Source organism: Epinephelus fuscoguttatus, linkage group LG11 (assembly GCF_011397635.1).
Source record: "Epinephelus fuscoguttatus linkage group LG11, E.fuscoguttatus.final_Chr_v1".
NCBI classification, from domain to species: domain Eukaryota; kingdom Metazoa; phylum Chordata; class Actinopteri; order Perciformes; family Serranidae; genus Epinephelus; species Epinephelus fuscoguttatus.
The window spans coordinates 17,275,561-17,288,008 of record NC_064762.1 but is presented as its reverse complement, the minus strand read 5'-3'; the positions used below and the strand labels follow the sequence as shown (position 1 = coordinate 17,288,008).

Genomic DNA, 12,448 nt, shown 5'->3' with positions numbered 1-12,448 from the left:
CTTCACACAGATAAAGCTGTAGCTCCTTCAAAGGATTACGCTTCCATAATCACAATTTCTTTCAAGTGTATGAATACGCTTCAGTGAGAGATGCTTGACTTTTACGCATTCAGAACTGCCTCGCTACTCTTCAACATCAGTAGTTCTATGGTCTGCATTCATAAAGTCAAGTAAATCAGATCTACATGTCTGTTAGCATAACTGAATCAGTGAAACTCATGAGGACTCATGCAAAATACTTTCGTAGTCAAGGGTCCTTATTGGATTATTCTTCTGAGTAATGATTGATGATTTCCTCCCATAAGAAAGATAGGTTTGTTATGCCATACATTACCTCTACCTATATGTTCTGTCTGGATGTTTGATATGGGTGTGTGTCATCTTATAAGTCTGTCAACCTTCAAGTTACCCCTCTGCTGCCAGCTGCTCACTTCCTGTGAGGAGAGGAGTGATCGATTGGGGGGTTTTTAACAGACAGGGGAGAGGATGGAAGAGTTACTGAAGGAGTATTGTGTAGAGGAACACACAACTCGGCTCTGGAGGCTGTGAACATATGCAAGAGCTGGAGGCAGCGAGGAAACAAGGGAGAGAGAAATAGAGAAGATAAAGAGTTTGCACTTACCCTCAGGCCCTAAACAGGGGGGGAGTTGTGTCCCCTCTTGCCCCAAGTTCCAAAATTGGCCACTTCAGGAAATATTGCTGCTCTGCTGGGACCCCTGTTGCTGTCACGTACTGCCCCCTCTCCCCTCTAATGAATGGAATTAGGTCATCCCCAAATTCAGATAACAGTTTAGCGTGTCTGTGTGCGCCTCTATATACAGACATATTAATATACAGCTCATGCTCGTAGCTGACATGTTTGCAGTATGCAGTCTGTGGCCGCTCTGTGCCTTTCTTTGATGCTGTCTTTCTCCGGTCTGTCTTCCTCCGGCGATCGGAGCCCACATTCCAGGGCTGGCCATTAGCGATGTTGGGGCCAAGGCAGGGTCAGAGGGGCTCAAACGCTGGGATTGTTCTCCACGCACAACACGCCTTTTCTCTGCTAGCTGTGCGGCACGGCACTTCCAAACAGTCTCTCATTCCTCGGAGCTGAATTCACTTAAAGCTGCATCTGTATCTGCCAGCATGTGCACACGGGCACAGATATTATTTTGGATCGTGCATGAGTGAGAATGCGGTCGGCACGCTATGGATTTGCAGGACCCGCTCTTGCTAACCTGCTGGATGTTAACACAGAACGCCTGCTGTTTTAAACGAGGTGGTGAGTTTTAATTTGCTCTAAACTGATTGTTTCTTTTATGATTGTTCTTGTTTTTGTGGTGCAGAGTGACAGAAAGATTTTGGTGCATCATGAGGATGTTTGCAGTTTTCTAAGTTTAACTGCATCTCCAAAGTTATGGGAACGATCCTCAAAGTAATCTGTGAAGTGAAACGGTAATTGTGGCTGTGGAATTGTTGCTTTGACCTTGTTTTCGATGGAGGCCTTTCAGCACAGCTTGATTCATGGTCTCCTATGTCTGGCTCTTTTTATGTGTGTGCATCGTTTCCCCTGTTTATGTGGTCATTTGCATGGATGGTGTTCCTCGGGACTGGGTTGGGACTTATATATCATTGTCACGGCTTTAACATCTCCTAGTTCTTTTCCCAGTCTTTCACAAAAGGAGAAGAACAACTGATGGGGGTTACCTTTGAAATCACTATGGCACTTATTCTGAGTATAGTTATGCTCACATATAACAAAGACCCAATCCCATTTCATATCTTTATCCCTACCTCTTGTTTTTGAGTGCCACCTTGCCCCTCAAACCAGTGGTTCCCAACTGGTCCAGCCACAGGGTCCAGATTTCTTCTTGGTCATTAGTTCAAAGTCCTCACAGTTTAATATATTGAGTGTCATAGTTTGGTTTGGACATGTCAAGCTAGTTTTCTGTCTTTGTCAAGCAGCTGTCCATTAGTCATGCTCTCTACAGCAGGAAACAGTGTTTCAAGATGAAAACTCAGTCCAGAAATTCACTGTACTTCAAGATCAAGAGTGTTTTTTAGAAACTTGACAAGTTTGAGAGTTACTTGCAGTCCATGCAGAATGGGACTGTGACCCACCAGTTGGGAACCACTGCTCTAGGATATGGTTGAACACTTCAAGACCCTGCTACATCATCATTGTGCTGGCATTTACATAAACAGACGCGACGTGTTGCCCGCCATTTCGAGGGCTATGTAGCCCTAACACTTCGCCCTACCCCATATACTAACAAGAATCAGGACACCCTGCCCCTAGACGTTTATCCTAGCTTCATTTGAGTAGAGGAAATCGCCACTTGTCGGTAGGCTAATTTATACAACGTAAAATGCCATAGGCTTGAGCTAATAACGTTAGCATGTTGTATTTGTTTGTAAAACAAATTTAGTATAAGACAGTTATGTTGTCGGTGAACCTTGTGAGTTGTAATTGAGCTTTGTTAAATGTCGCTGTTGTCTCTGGTTTCATATGAGTAGAGGAAAAGTCCGCTAGCAGCTAGGCTAATTTATTCAATGTAAAATGCCATAGGCTTGTGCTAATAACATTAGCATGTTGTATTTGTGGGGAAAATGTGTCCAGATAAAGACAAGTGTTTGTCTGTGAATGATGTGAGTTATAGTGAAGCTGATTTGTGTGCTTGTGTTTGAAATTGTCTCCATTAAGCCATGTTTAATGTGTTTTTAATGTGTGTTTTGAATCAACTAAACTTAACAGCTCTGAACTGAAATGCCATTGCTGATTGGTGTTTTGGAGGTTTAACTGCAGAGTGACATAGACACACCACCGCACATGTGTAGATGCTCACAATGGCGTAGGCCACAGCATAGGCTCTGCACAGAGCTGACACACAAGTATAAATCTCGCTTAAGGGCAAAGGGGTGTATTGGGATTGGGCGAAAGTGTCTTCATACAAGACAGTTCTTAATAATAGTTATTAAGAAGAATGAAGACACAGGAGTGGACTTCAATCCAACCTTTCTGCCTCCTCTTTTATCAGTCCTCTCTGACACAGACTTGTTATTACATTACTTTCTCTGAAGCTAATAAGCTCAAGCATCGTCCAGAGCAAATGGAAAGTTGAAGGAGTCGCCAGCTGTGGCCAGAGTTGTGTGGTTCAGCTGAGGGATTGTCAGGGCTGAGGGACAGCGGAGTTATGGGTTTTCAGAGCCTATTTCTGCAGTTCTGTCAGAGGCCAAATGAATGGCTGTAATACCCTAGTTCTGGTCTGCTGAGCTGATATGACAGAAGACCTAAAAGTTCATCACACGCCCCTAAAAAGTGGCGAAGTGGAGGCAACTTTGAAAGAACGGACTTTTGCAATGCCACATTGATTAATGTGTTGTTTCCTTTTCCACCTTGGCGACGGTCCGTGAGGTTTTATAACACCCCCGCGCCTGCAGAAATCAAAATATCAGGATGTTGCTAAGGTAGTTCGGTGCCATCGAGAATTGTGGACAATGTCAGATCTGTTTGCTTCAACCAAGCCGCACTTATTAACATCATCCCCACTGTATGTCAGCAGCCTCCGAGCCAGGCCTGTGGTCAACAACAGCGAGAAAGCGGTTTCTTCCTTGTTAGCTTTGGAGCTGCAGGAGAGAAGACTGCATTTTATAAGACAGAGAGCTGAGCCCTGCAGGCCTTGTGTACGCGAGCGTGTATGCGTGTCCCTTTGCAAGCGATGCAGTCAACCTCAACTGTGGAACTGGCAGCGTGTGACAGGAGAGGTGGTGTTGCTGTGGAAACCAGTGGCAAATAGAAACAAATTAAGTTGTTTGAGCGCCATGATAATGATAGTAGGCCCTGCCAGACAATCTTTAGGCATAAGCTCGGCTCATCATCATCATGGCATGGAGTCTGTAGCGAGACTACGCACACACGCACACATACAGCTTGTGGTGTTTGTGTGAGCTCTGGTTGGGTCTGGATGTGTATGTGTGTATGCGAGGGTGATGAAACTGTTGGTGACTTCATTATTCAGTCTCTTTTCCACTCCACTACTCTGTGCGGAGAGTTTAAATGCAGTTGCCAACAGAGAGGCAACATAACACCAAATATACTGATTCATTGTGTCGTTCAGTTTTGCACATTGTTTTCAAATGACTGTTTTATCTGCTTCATTATGTTGGTGGATTTTGTTTCTGTTTACTATCAATATGAACTTCACAAAATGTTGTTTGCCGTCATCATCCCTCCAACCCTCCATTTCTCACCTCACTAACTTTGACTCCATCCTAAACAATGCTCCCATCTGTCGCATTATAACAGCATCTTTGAGATCTCAAAATATATTTGTGTTTTTTTGCCTCACTACTTTTTATATCAAACAAATTCAAATACATACATTTCTGTTATACTTGCATCAGTGAATTCTTAGGGTGCTTTCAGACCTAGAGTTGTCTTGCTTTGGTCCGAATCAGGGACTGGTTCATTGGTTCGTGTTCTCACGGCAGCATTTACAAGCGGACCAGATAAAATACCTTGCGCTAGAAAGCTGCTCTTGATTGGTTAGAATTTCCATGTAGGAAATCCAGGAAGTAAATGTGCATATTAAGGCAGTACAGGAGGAGGTGCACATTAATAATCCTCCAGGACTGTAACATGCTCATGTTTAACCCAAACAATGTGTCATGTGACTGCAGTTGGTTCAGATCCAGGTCGGAACACGTTCTCACCACAAACGAACCGCACCAGAGCTCGTTTGTAACCGGACTGAGACCACCTCTTCAAGAAGGCCTCGGTTTGGTTGTTCTGTCGCTCACTCAAGTGCGATTGCTGTGTTCACACCTGCTCAAACGAACCGCACTTAGGGGGCAGACAAACTTGAGTTTAATTGAACCGAACCAAACATGGCACGTGTGAAAGCACCCTTAGAGGGAATGTTTGGGTCTTTTGAAGTTTGGCTGTATGAGGTACTTATCCATAGTCAGTGTATGACCTCCAGTACATGTCAGTCGATGTGCCCCCAGGTTTGGAGAAGCAGACTGGAGTGCCGACACAGAAGCTCAGTAACAGCATTTAGGAAAATGAAAATATAATATTGCAATAGTAATGAAATGATGTGACGTTAATGATACATAATTCTTCATCAGCATGTGGTCACGACTAGGACGAATCTGATCAACCGGGCACAGGGCCAGCGCAAACGGGCTCCGCCTATCCCGCAATTTCGCCCTATTCCCATCCTAGTTTTTTTTAATCTTGTATTTGTTGTCTCTTCTATAAACGGCTAAAAGTCTGACCCAAAGAGCTCACCTGCACCTTAATACAGTACGCAGCACAGTTGCGCTTTTGCGTAGGAATGCAGAAGTGCTGCTCTTGAGAAAATGTAGTGCCAAAGGAAAGGGCTGTCTGACGGAAAGGTAAAGCGGTGAAAATATTCTCCATATAGTGTCCACTTAGACATATTGGATACTTATGTTTTTTAAGGTGGGCCTATTTTTAACGTGGCTAAACTACGTTTCACTGCTGATTCTTATCCACACTGCTTCCATGGTGGTACTCCTGTCTGCTTCTCCAAACAGGGAGAGTGCCAGCTGACATTTACTGTATGTAACACAGTACCTCATACAACTACACTTGCACAAGCTCTGACCTGTCCCTTTAAATTGAAGAAGAACCTCCTGCTTCTACCAGTGTATTTTCTTTAGTTTATTTAATTGAGAAGTGTCTGACTGCCTGTCCCTTTTATCACATCATCCCTCCCTCTATCTCTTTCCCAACAGTCTCGTGAACAGTCAGACGATGAGCAATCGGAGGACTCTGTGAAGTTCAAACGGCTTCACAAACTGGTCAACTCCACACGCCGGGTCAGGAAGAAACTCATCAAGGTGGAGGAGGGCAAGAAACATGGCTCTGAAGGTTTGTAACCTTCTGATTGTCTTACAGTTCAACATAGTTAAAATCTGTCAAGATCTGTCTATATCAGAATATTAATGTTCATGTGCTGTATTTATAAGGTTTCTGTTTGAGGCGTCAGACTTCGGCTGTATATGAATTTAATCTTTGAGCTGTTTGTCCTCACTGAAATGAAGCTAAAGTTCAGTCATAGTAAATATTTGCTTTTCCAGCTGAGGGTTATTGGAAATTAATGGCTTGTGTGCTCAAAAGTAGGGTTTATTATTTATGCCAATGTATTACATTCTCGTCTGTCATGGGTTTTGCCCAATACTCAGAGTTTAAGAATGTGTTTTGAATTTTTTGCTGGCTAGCTGTGGTTTGGAAAACCACGGATGGGTCATGGGACTACACAGAATCTGATGTCTAAATCCTCCTGAGTAAGAAACTATATGCGGTCTCTGTTTTCTTCTTTAGATTTTCTGAACCTGGAGTCACCTCCCACCTGTGAGGACAACACAGCTCTGTACACAGGGGTCTTAAAGAAGCCCCCTCTGCCCCAGGAGATCTCCCTGCCCTCCCTCACACAGGATCAACTCTCTCTGGATGGGGACACAGACAGTCTGACCAACTCCCCTTCCTCCAGCAGCCTGGACACCTGGTCCGGACACAAGCTGGTCAAAACCTTTAGTAAATCCTCCAGTACCCACGGCCTCATCCGGCCACCCAGGAGAACCCCAGTTGGCTCTGGGGGCCTGGGAGGCTCTGGCGTAGGAGGTAGTGGCTCTTCCTTCTCGGAGCTGGATGGCTGTGGATTGGACGACGACGGAAAGCTGTCACGCTCCACGACCGACAGCGAGATGCGGAAGGCCCTGAGCTCCATCTCCCATGGGGTAAGTAACAACGAGGCTCTCTACGCCTACTATGGCCTCACTAAACCCCGCCCCAAACCCCATGCCCAGTCCCGCCTCCTGATCTCCCTGGAAGACGCTCCACCAGGAAGCCCCAAACACCAACCTGCCAACCGGCACCATGGCAGCTGGGCGCACCGGAAACCTGATCCCAACTACGCTTACTCCACCAAGCACCTACTGTACCAGCGCTCGCGCAACGCCAAGACCCCTATCTCCCCTCTGTCTGTCACCCCCTCCTCCCCTGTCCGCTGTGATGTAGCCAAATCAAAAGGTTTTGGAAGCGGGGGAGGGGGCTGGGTGTTCCCCTCTCGCAGGCTGCGTGGTCGAACGGCGGTCAGTGAGCTGAACATCACCTATGTGGTAGAGCGGAGCCTGTACGGTCACCTCAACTGGGCCCAGCTGGTCCGCCCAGTTACCCTCAGCCGCGCTGAGCGCCGCTGTCTATTGGAGGAGGACCGCGAGGCGGACAGGAAGTGGGCGGCCAGTGTGGACCGCTGCACCAAGCGTGTGCTCTTGCGCATCCAGCAGAAGTCTGTGAGTTCAGACCGTGAGGTTGAAATCGACCGCCTCGTGTGAGCAGGACTCGGTGCTTCAAAGTTGCAGAATAGCTCAGAGGTTATAGGGGAAGGTACAGCAAACACACACGACACACACGATAGGTCAAATGACTTACTCAACTCATCCATTTAATATCGTCTGTGTCAGAAATCCGCATCAAAGCATCACAGTTGTGCTCATGTATAGAGAAAGGCCAGAGGCTGGTATATCTATCACAGAGTTAACTGCCTTGAGAGGAATGTCTTCTTCTCTGACCTTTAAGTGAATGCCTTTGGCTTTAAGCCTTTTTTATTCCAGCTGAATATGAAATGATTATGGAATGTGCAGTGGCCCACTTGGGAGGTTAAGTTACAGCGGAGGTTTCGTAAGTGCCTTTTTATAAATGTCAGATCCCTGAAGAACACAGGCACAGTCACACTGATCCCTGGGGGCTAGAGAGATGTTGTACAAGCCTGAAGCTGCACATCCAGAGAGCTGCACAGCACGAAGCCTCACAGACAAGGAATGGCCTTATTAAGTCAACTTAAAGGAACAGTGCGTAAGGTTTAGGGGGTTTAGTTGCGTCTAGCGGTGAGAATTGCAGACTGCAACCAGCTGAAGTCCTTCAGTGTCACAGAGTTACAGAATCTTTTTTTATTCTGACGCTGCTTGTCAAGAATGGGCTGTAAGTATGATGGCCGACCCTAAAATGTGAAAGCGCGAAAGACTCCATCTAAAGCCAGTGTTTGGTTTGTCCGTTCAGGGCTACTGTAGAAACATGGCGGACTCTGCAGAAGAGGATCCACTCCCTACGTAGATATAAATGGCTCATTCTAAGGTAATTCAAAGGCAACAATTCTTATTTTCAGGTGATTATACACAAAAGAAAACATATCTATATTATATTGTTTCTGCAAATATATCCCCTTAATCCTACACACTGGACCTTTAAGATAACTTAAGAGTATACACTAACTGAGTGCAGCGACAGTAAAGTGGAGACAACAGAAAAGCAGCTGAACTACATACATTAATTCATACCATGCAAGCTTATTACTTCGTAACAACCAGCATAAAAACAATCTGGATGCATTGCCATTAACTCCCATGTTCCCCACATGTATCGGCCACAATAGTGACACACACTCTAGCTGGTGATATAGAGGAGCTATCCTGCAGCTTTGAGGGTACCTGAATCCTATCGTGTTCTAGTGAAATCACCGGAGGTCGTTCTCATCCAAGAACTCTCCAAAAAAATCCACTTTTTTCTGTTGTTGCTTTTCGTGTTCTTTTTTGGGCCCGTGCCTCTCTGGTTGCAGATGTGATTTTTTTTATTATTATTACTTAAGTTGTTTTTCTTTCCTGTAATTATCTTTGAGAGACATTTTTTTTTCTGGGTGCATGTCCATCCCATCGAACATCGCCATCACATTCAGAGTTTTTTTTTTTGGAAGTCGCTTTTCTTGGGAAGTTGTGATGTGGACTGCAACTGTGGACATCTAATATATAAGAAAAATATTCTCTGAACAGGCAGTGCTTTCTCACATGGAGGATCTTCGACTGGGGTTTGTGGGAGTTTAGTCGAGCAGTTTAGAAGTAACAGCTTTTGAATCAAGGAGAAATGCCATCAAGTGCCTTGCTTGAACCGATACGGAAGCAAATATGAGACAAAAGTATTTAAATTTAAACACCACTGAATTCATAGCATTGACATATTTTACTTCGAAAACCTTGCATTTGAATTTATTTGTTCTGAATTCATATCTGTGAAATGTCTTGATTTGCAAATTTAAAAGCTGAATTTGAACAATTTTTTTTCAATGTTCACATCTTCGGAAACAAAAATTCAACATTTAGAGTGGAAAAAATGGATTTAGGTTGCTCAAATTTTTGACTGATGAAATTCAGAATTTAAAATTCAAGCTGCAGAAAGTTGAATTTTTGCATCTGAATTTTTTTTATTAATAGATGCCTAAATTACAGTGCAGGAGCGGTTCCAAAAATGTCAGGTTTCCATTCATGCATTTAAAAATATTATTTTAAAAAGAAAAACGGTAAGTAAAAGGACAAAGATACTTATCCAAAAAAAGCACACAAATAAAAAAATAAATACATAAAATAAAGGGTCACTATTCCTTAAATATATACAGAGGGGATGTACTAAAACTAAATCTTAGGACATTTTAACGTACACACGTTACAAATTCAAGAATATCAGCATCAACATTTACAGCTGAATTTTACCAATTAAATCTGAGCAACTTGTATCTTTTTTTGTTAATTTTTGAAACTTGAATTTTTAGATTTGAATGTATGAACATTGAAAAAAATATTCATTCAAAAATCAGCTTTTTACTTTTAATTTCAGATGTGAAATTAGAACAATTAAGTTCAGATACATGGTTTTCAAAGTAAAATATTTTAATGCCATGAATTTAATGGTGTTTAAATTTCAATGTCAAGTATTCAATGTCTGTTAGAATTCAAATACTAATGTCTCTTATCTGCCACTGTGATACAAGAGTGTTTCTTAGACAGATGCCTCTGTGCATGTCTGTGTCTACGTGTTTTGTGTGACCCACAGCAGAGCTCAGGGACGATTCAGAAAAACTCAGTCAGCTCAGTGATAAGATCCTGGATCTCTTTTTCCTCTCATGTCACAGTTCCCCTTTGTGTCTCCCCCTTTATCTCGCTGTCGACCTCTGAAGTCAAGAAAGACCATCCAAGATCACCCTGTCCTCTCAGCAGAAACAATTTACTCCCCTAAAAATGTTTCTGATGAGAACATGTCGTCAGCTGTAAGCACCCTATATGTTGTGCATGTTTGCATACTAAGCCCCGTTTTGCATTTCTCATAATTAACCACAAGGCGTTTTTACATCACGCTGAAATGCAACGAGTATACGTTCATAAAAGTAATGTATTGTAGCTCGGCCACATCAAGACAGAGTTAATTTTCTTCGATATTTTCCTCGGGGATTGAAGCTTTAAAGCACATGAGCAGCTTGTTGGAGCCGACTGCGTGCTCGCCACGCTCAGTATAACAGCTCATTAGCCTCAGACCGTGCAGCAACTCGCAATTTTAAAGAGGAGCTCGTATAACAGTTTGTGTTACATCATGTCTGTTGGCTGTCCACAGGTCCCATATGACATCATGCCCCCGCATACATACACACCATATATACCCATGTACATTCATCACAGTGCTGCCTGTGTTGTGTCAAGCATGAATCATCGTGAGTTGACCCTCAGTGGGTGTGGACGGGGAGTTCCTGTAACCTGACCTTCTGGCTGTGATTCATGTGATTGTGTTTTGGCTTCCCCCGCAGAGAACGTGCAGCTTCGGAGGCTTCGACCTGTCCAACCGTTCGCTCCATGTGGTCAACGCCGGCTCGGAGGCCAACGTAAGCGCTGGCAGCTTGTGAAATTAGACGAGGACAAGCTGAACTCTCCTGTCACACTTAATCACCCTCTCTCCTTTTGTTTTTGTGCCCTTCGCCTTCTTCCTGTCCGCTGATTCACCCCCATCTCGCTCCTTTCGCCTCTCTCTGTCATCTCCTTCCTCTCTGTCCACCCTTTTCCATCTTCTAATCACAGAGTAAAGAGCAGGAGGCCATATACAGAGAAGTGGTCAAATCCCCCACCACGTCTCGGATCTCGCTGGGCAAGAAGGTCAAGTCAGTCAAGGAGACAATGAGGAAACGCATGTCGAAGAAGTACAGCAGCTCCTTGTCCGAGCAGGTTAGACATAGCACACACAAACGCACACGTGGATGCAATTTTCAAACGCTTTATTTGTAGAAAGTTCAGATGGCCTTAAGAATTCTGTAGGTTTTCCTTGTTTGAAGGGCACATGACGTGCCTAAACACAGATGAATTATTTAAAGTGGTTCAGCCGAAGCACAAACGGTCCCACAAATCCACACTTTCAATCCTCAAAACGGCGAGCCAAGTGCAGCTGTAAAGAAATAAAAGCGGCCCATGTTCTGCAAACATTTAGAGGATGTTTTGCAGTGTAAGCCACATATTCTGTCCACAGGCTGTGAGTGGGTGGGAGTATTTGTGTTAGTTACAGAATAAACACGGAGCGCTAAAACACACACACACACACACACACACACACACACACACACACATTTGGATCTCTCTCTGCTGCGTGCTCTCCCTGGGCCCAGTGTGCAGGGTGGAGTGTGTGCTTCATGCTGAGCTCATGGAGTGATGCAAGTCTCCCTGAGGCGAGCTCTTAGGAAATGGAGACTTGAAGTGTGAGGGAGTGTATAATGGCTGTCTCATCTGTGCTGGCCTAATTTCTCTGGGCATCCAGTGGCTCCAGCAGTGGCCTGTCCAGCCCTTCAGTTTGATGCTGCCCTGCAGATCGTGGCATCAGTGCACAGCTGAACATCTGTCCATCACGGTGGTCTTGACACTGTGACCCACATATCCTGGCATGAGTCATGGAGCCATCGGTTAGGAAGGAGCAAAGGAAAATGAATTGCCATCTAACAGTGTTTCAAGCACGGTCATTTTATAGACCATGATGCCACCTAGTGGATAAATGAAATAAATAAAACACAGCACAGATGTTAATGTGGCATATGAATGTATTTTGTAGTCAAAGAAGATCTGAAAAGATCTGATCAAAATGAAGAGTTGAAATGAAAGTTTTGATCCAGTTATGACTGACAAATCCATCACACTACAATGCAGGTAAAATGCCACCGCAAAGGTCCAATAAATGGCATCAATACTTCCATAATTTGATGTAATACCTGTTAAAAGACGTTGTTCAGAGAGGACATTAGACAGTGAGGGATCTAGCTGAAGTGTAAACCAGTGGGCTCTCAGTTCTAGCTGATAGGACATGCAGAAAAGAAGAGCTGTCTGTTTTTATGACTAGTGGTTGGAGGTTTTGTCGCCCCTAGTAGGGCAGCTTGAGCTCACTTCAAAGAATACTTTACCCGCAAAATGACCATTTATATATCAGTCACTTGTTTATTTTTGTTCAGAGTAGTTAATTTGCACATACATGTATAGAAAATTCAGGAAAAAGGAATTAAAAGCTGAGCAGGAGAGGTTCTAAGCCAAAAATGGCTTATGAAGATACCCACCATATTAAATAACAACAACCATACATAAAAAGAAA

The 12,448-nt window shown here is 44.0% G+C and overlaps 1 protein-coding gene across 6 annotated transcripts in view; it reads left to right on the top strand.

Annotated features, from left to right (window-relative positions):
- sash1a (SAM and SH3 domain containing 1a) overlaps window positions 1-12,448 on the top strand; it is a 256,142-nt gene that overhangs the window by 221,173 nt on the left and 22,521 nt on the right. For 5 of the 6 annotated variants that reach the window (XM_049589384.1, XM_049589383.1, XM_049589387.1 and 2 more), the window contains 4 exons: window positions 5,743-5,878; window positions 6,332-6,747; window positions 10,635-10,709; window positions 10,903-11,046. In XM_049589384.1, coding sequence (XP_049445341.1) covers window positions 5,743-5,878; window positions 6,332-6,747; window positions 10,635-10,709; window positions 10,903-11,046 — 771 coding nt within the window. Of the gene's footprint in view, window positions 1-5,742; window positions 5,879-6,331; window positions 7,303-10,634; window positions 10,710-10,902; window positions 11,047-12,448 lie in introns of all 6 variants that reach the window. The other variant, XM_049589382.1, reaches the window with a different exon arrangement.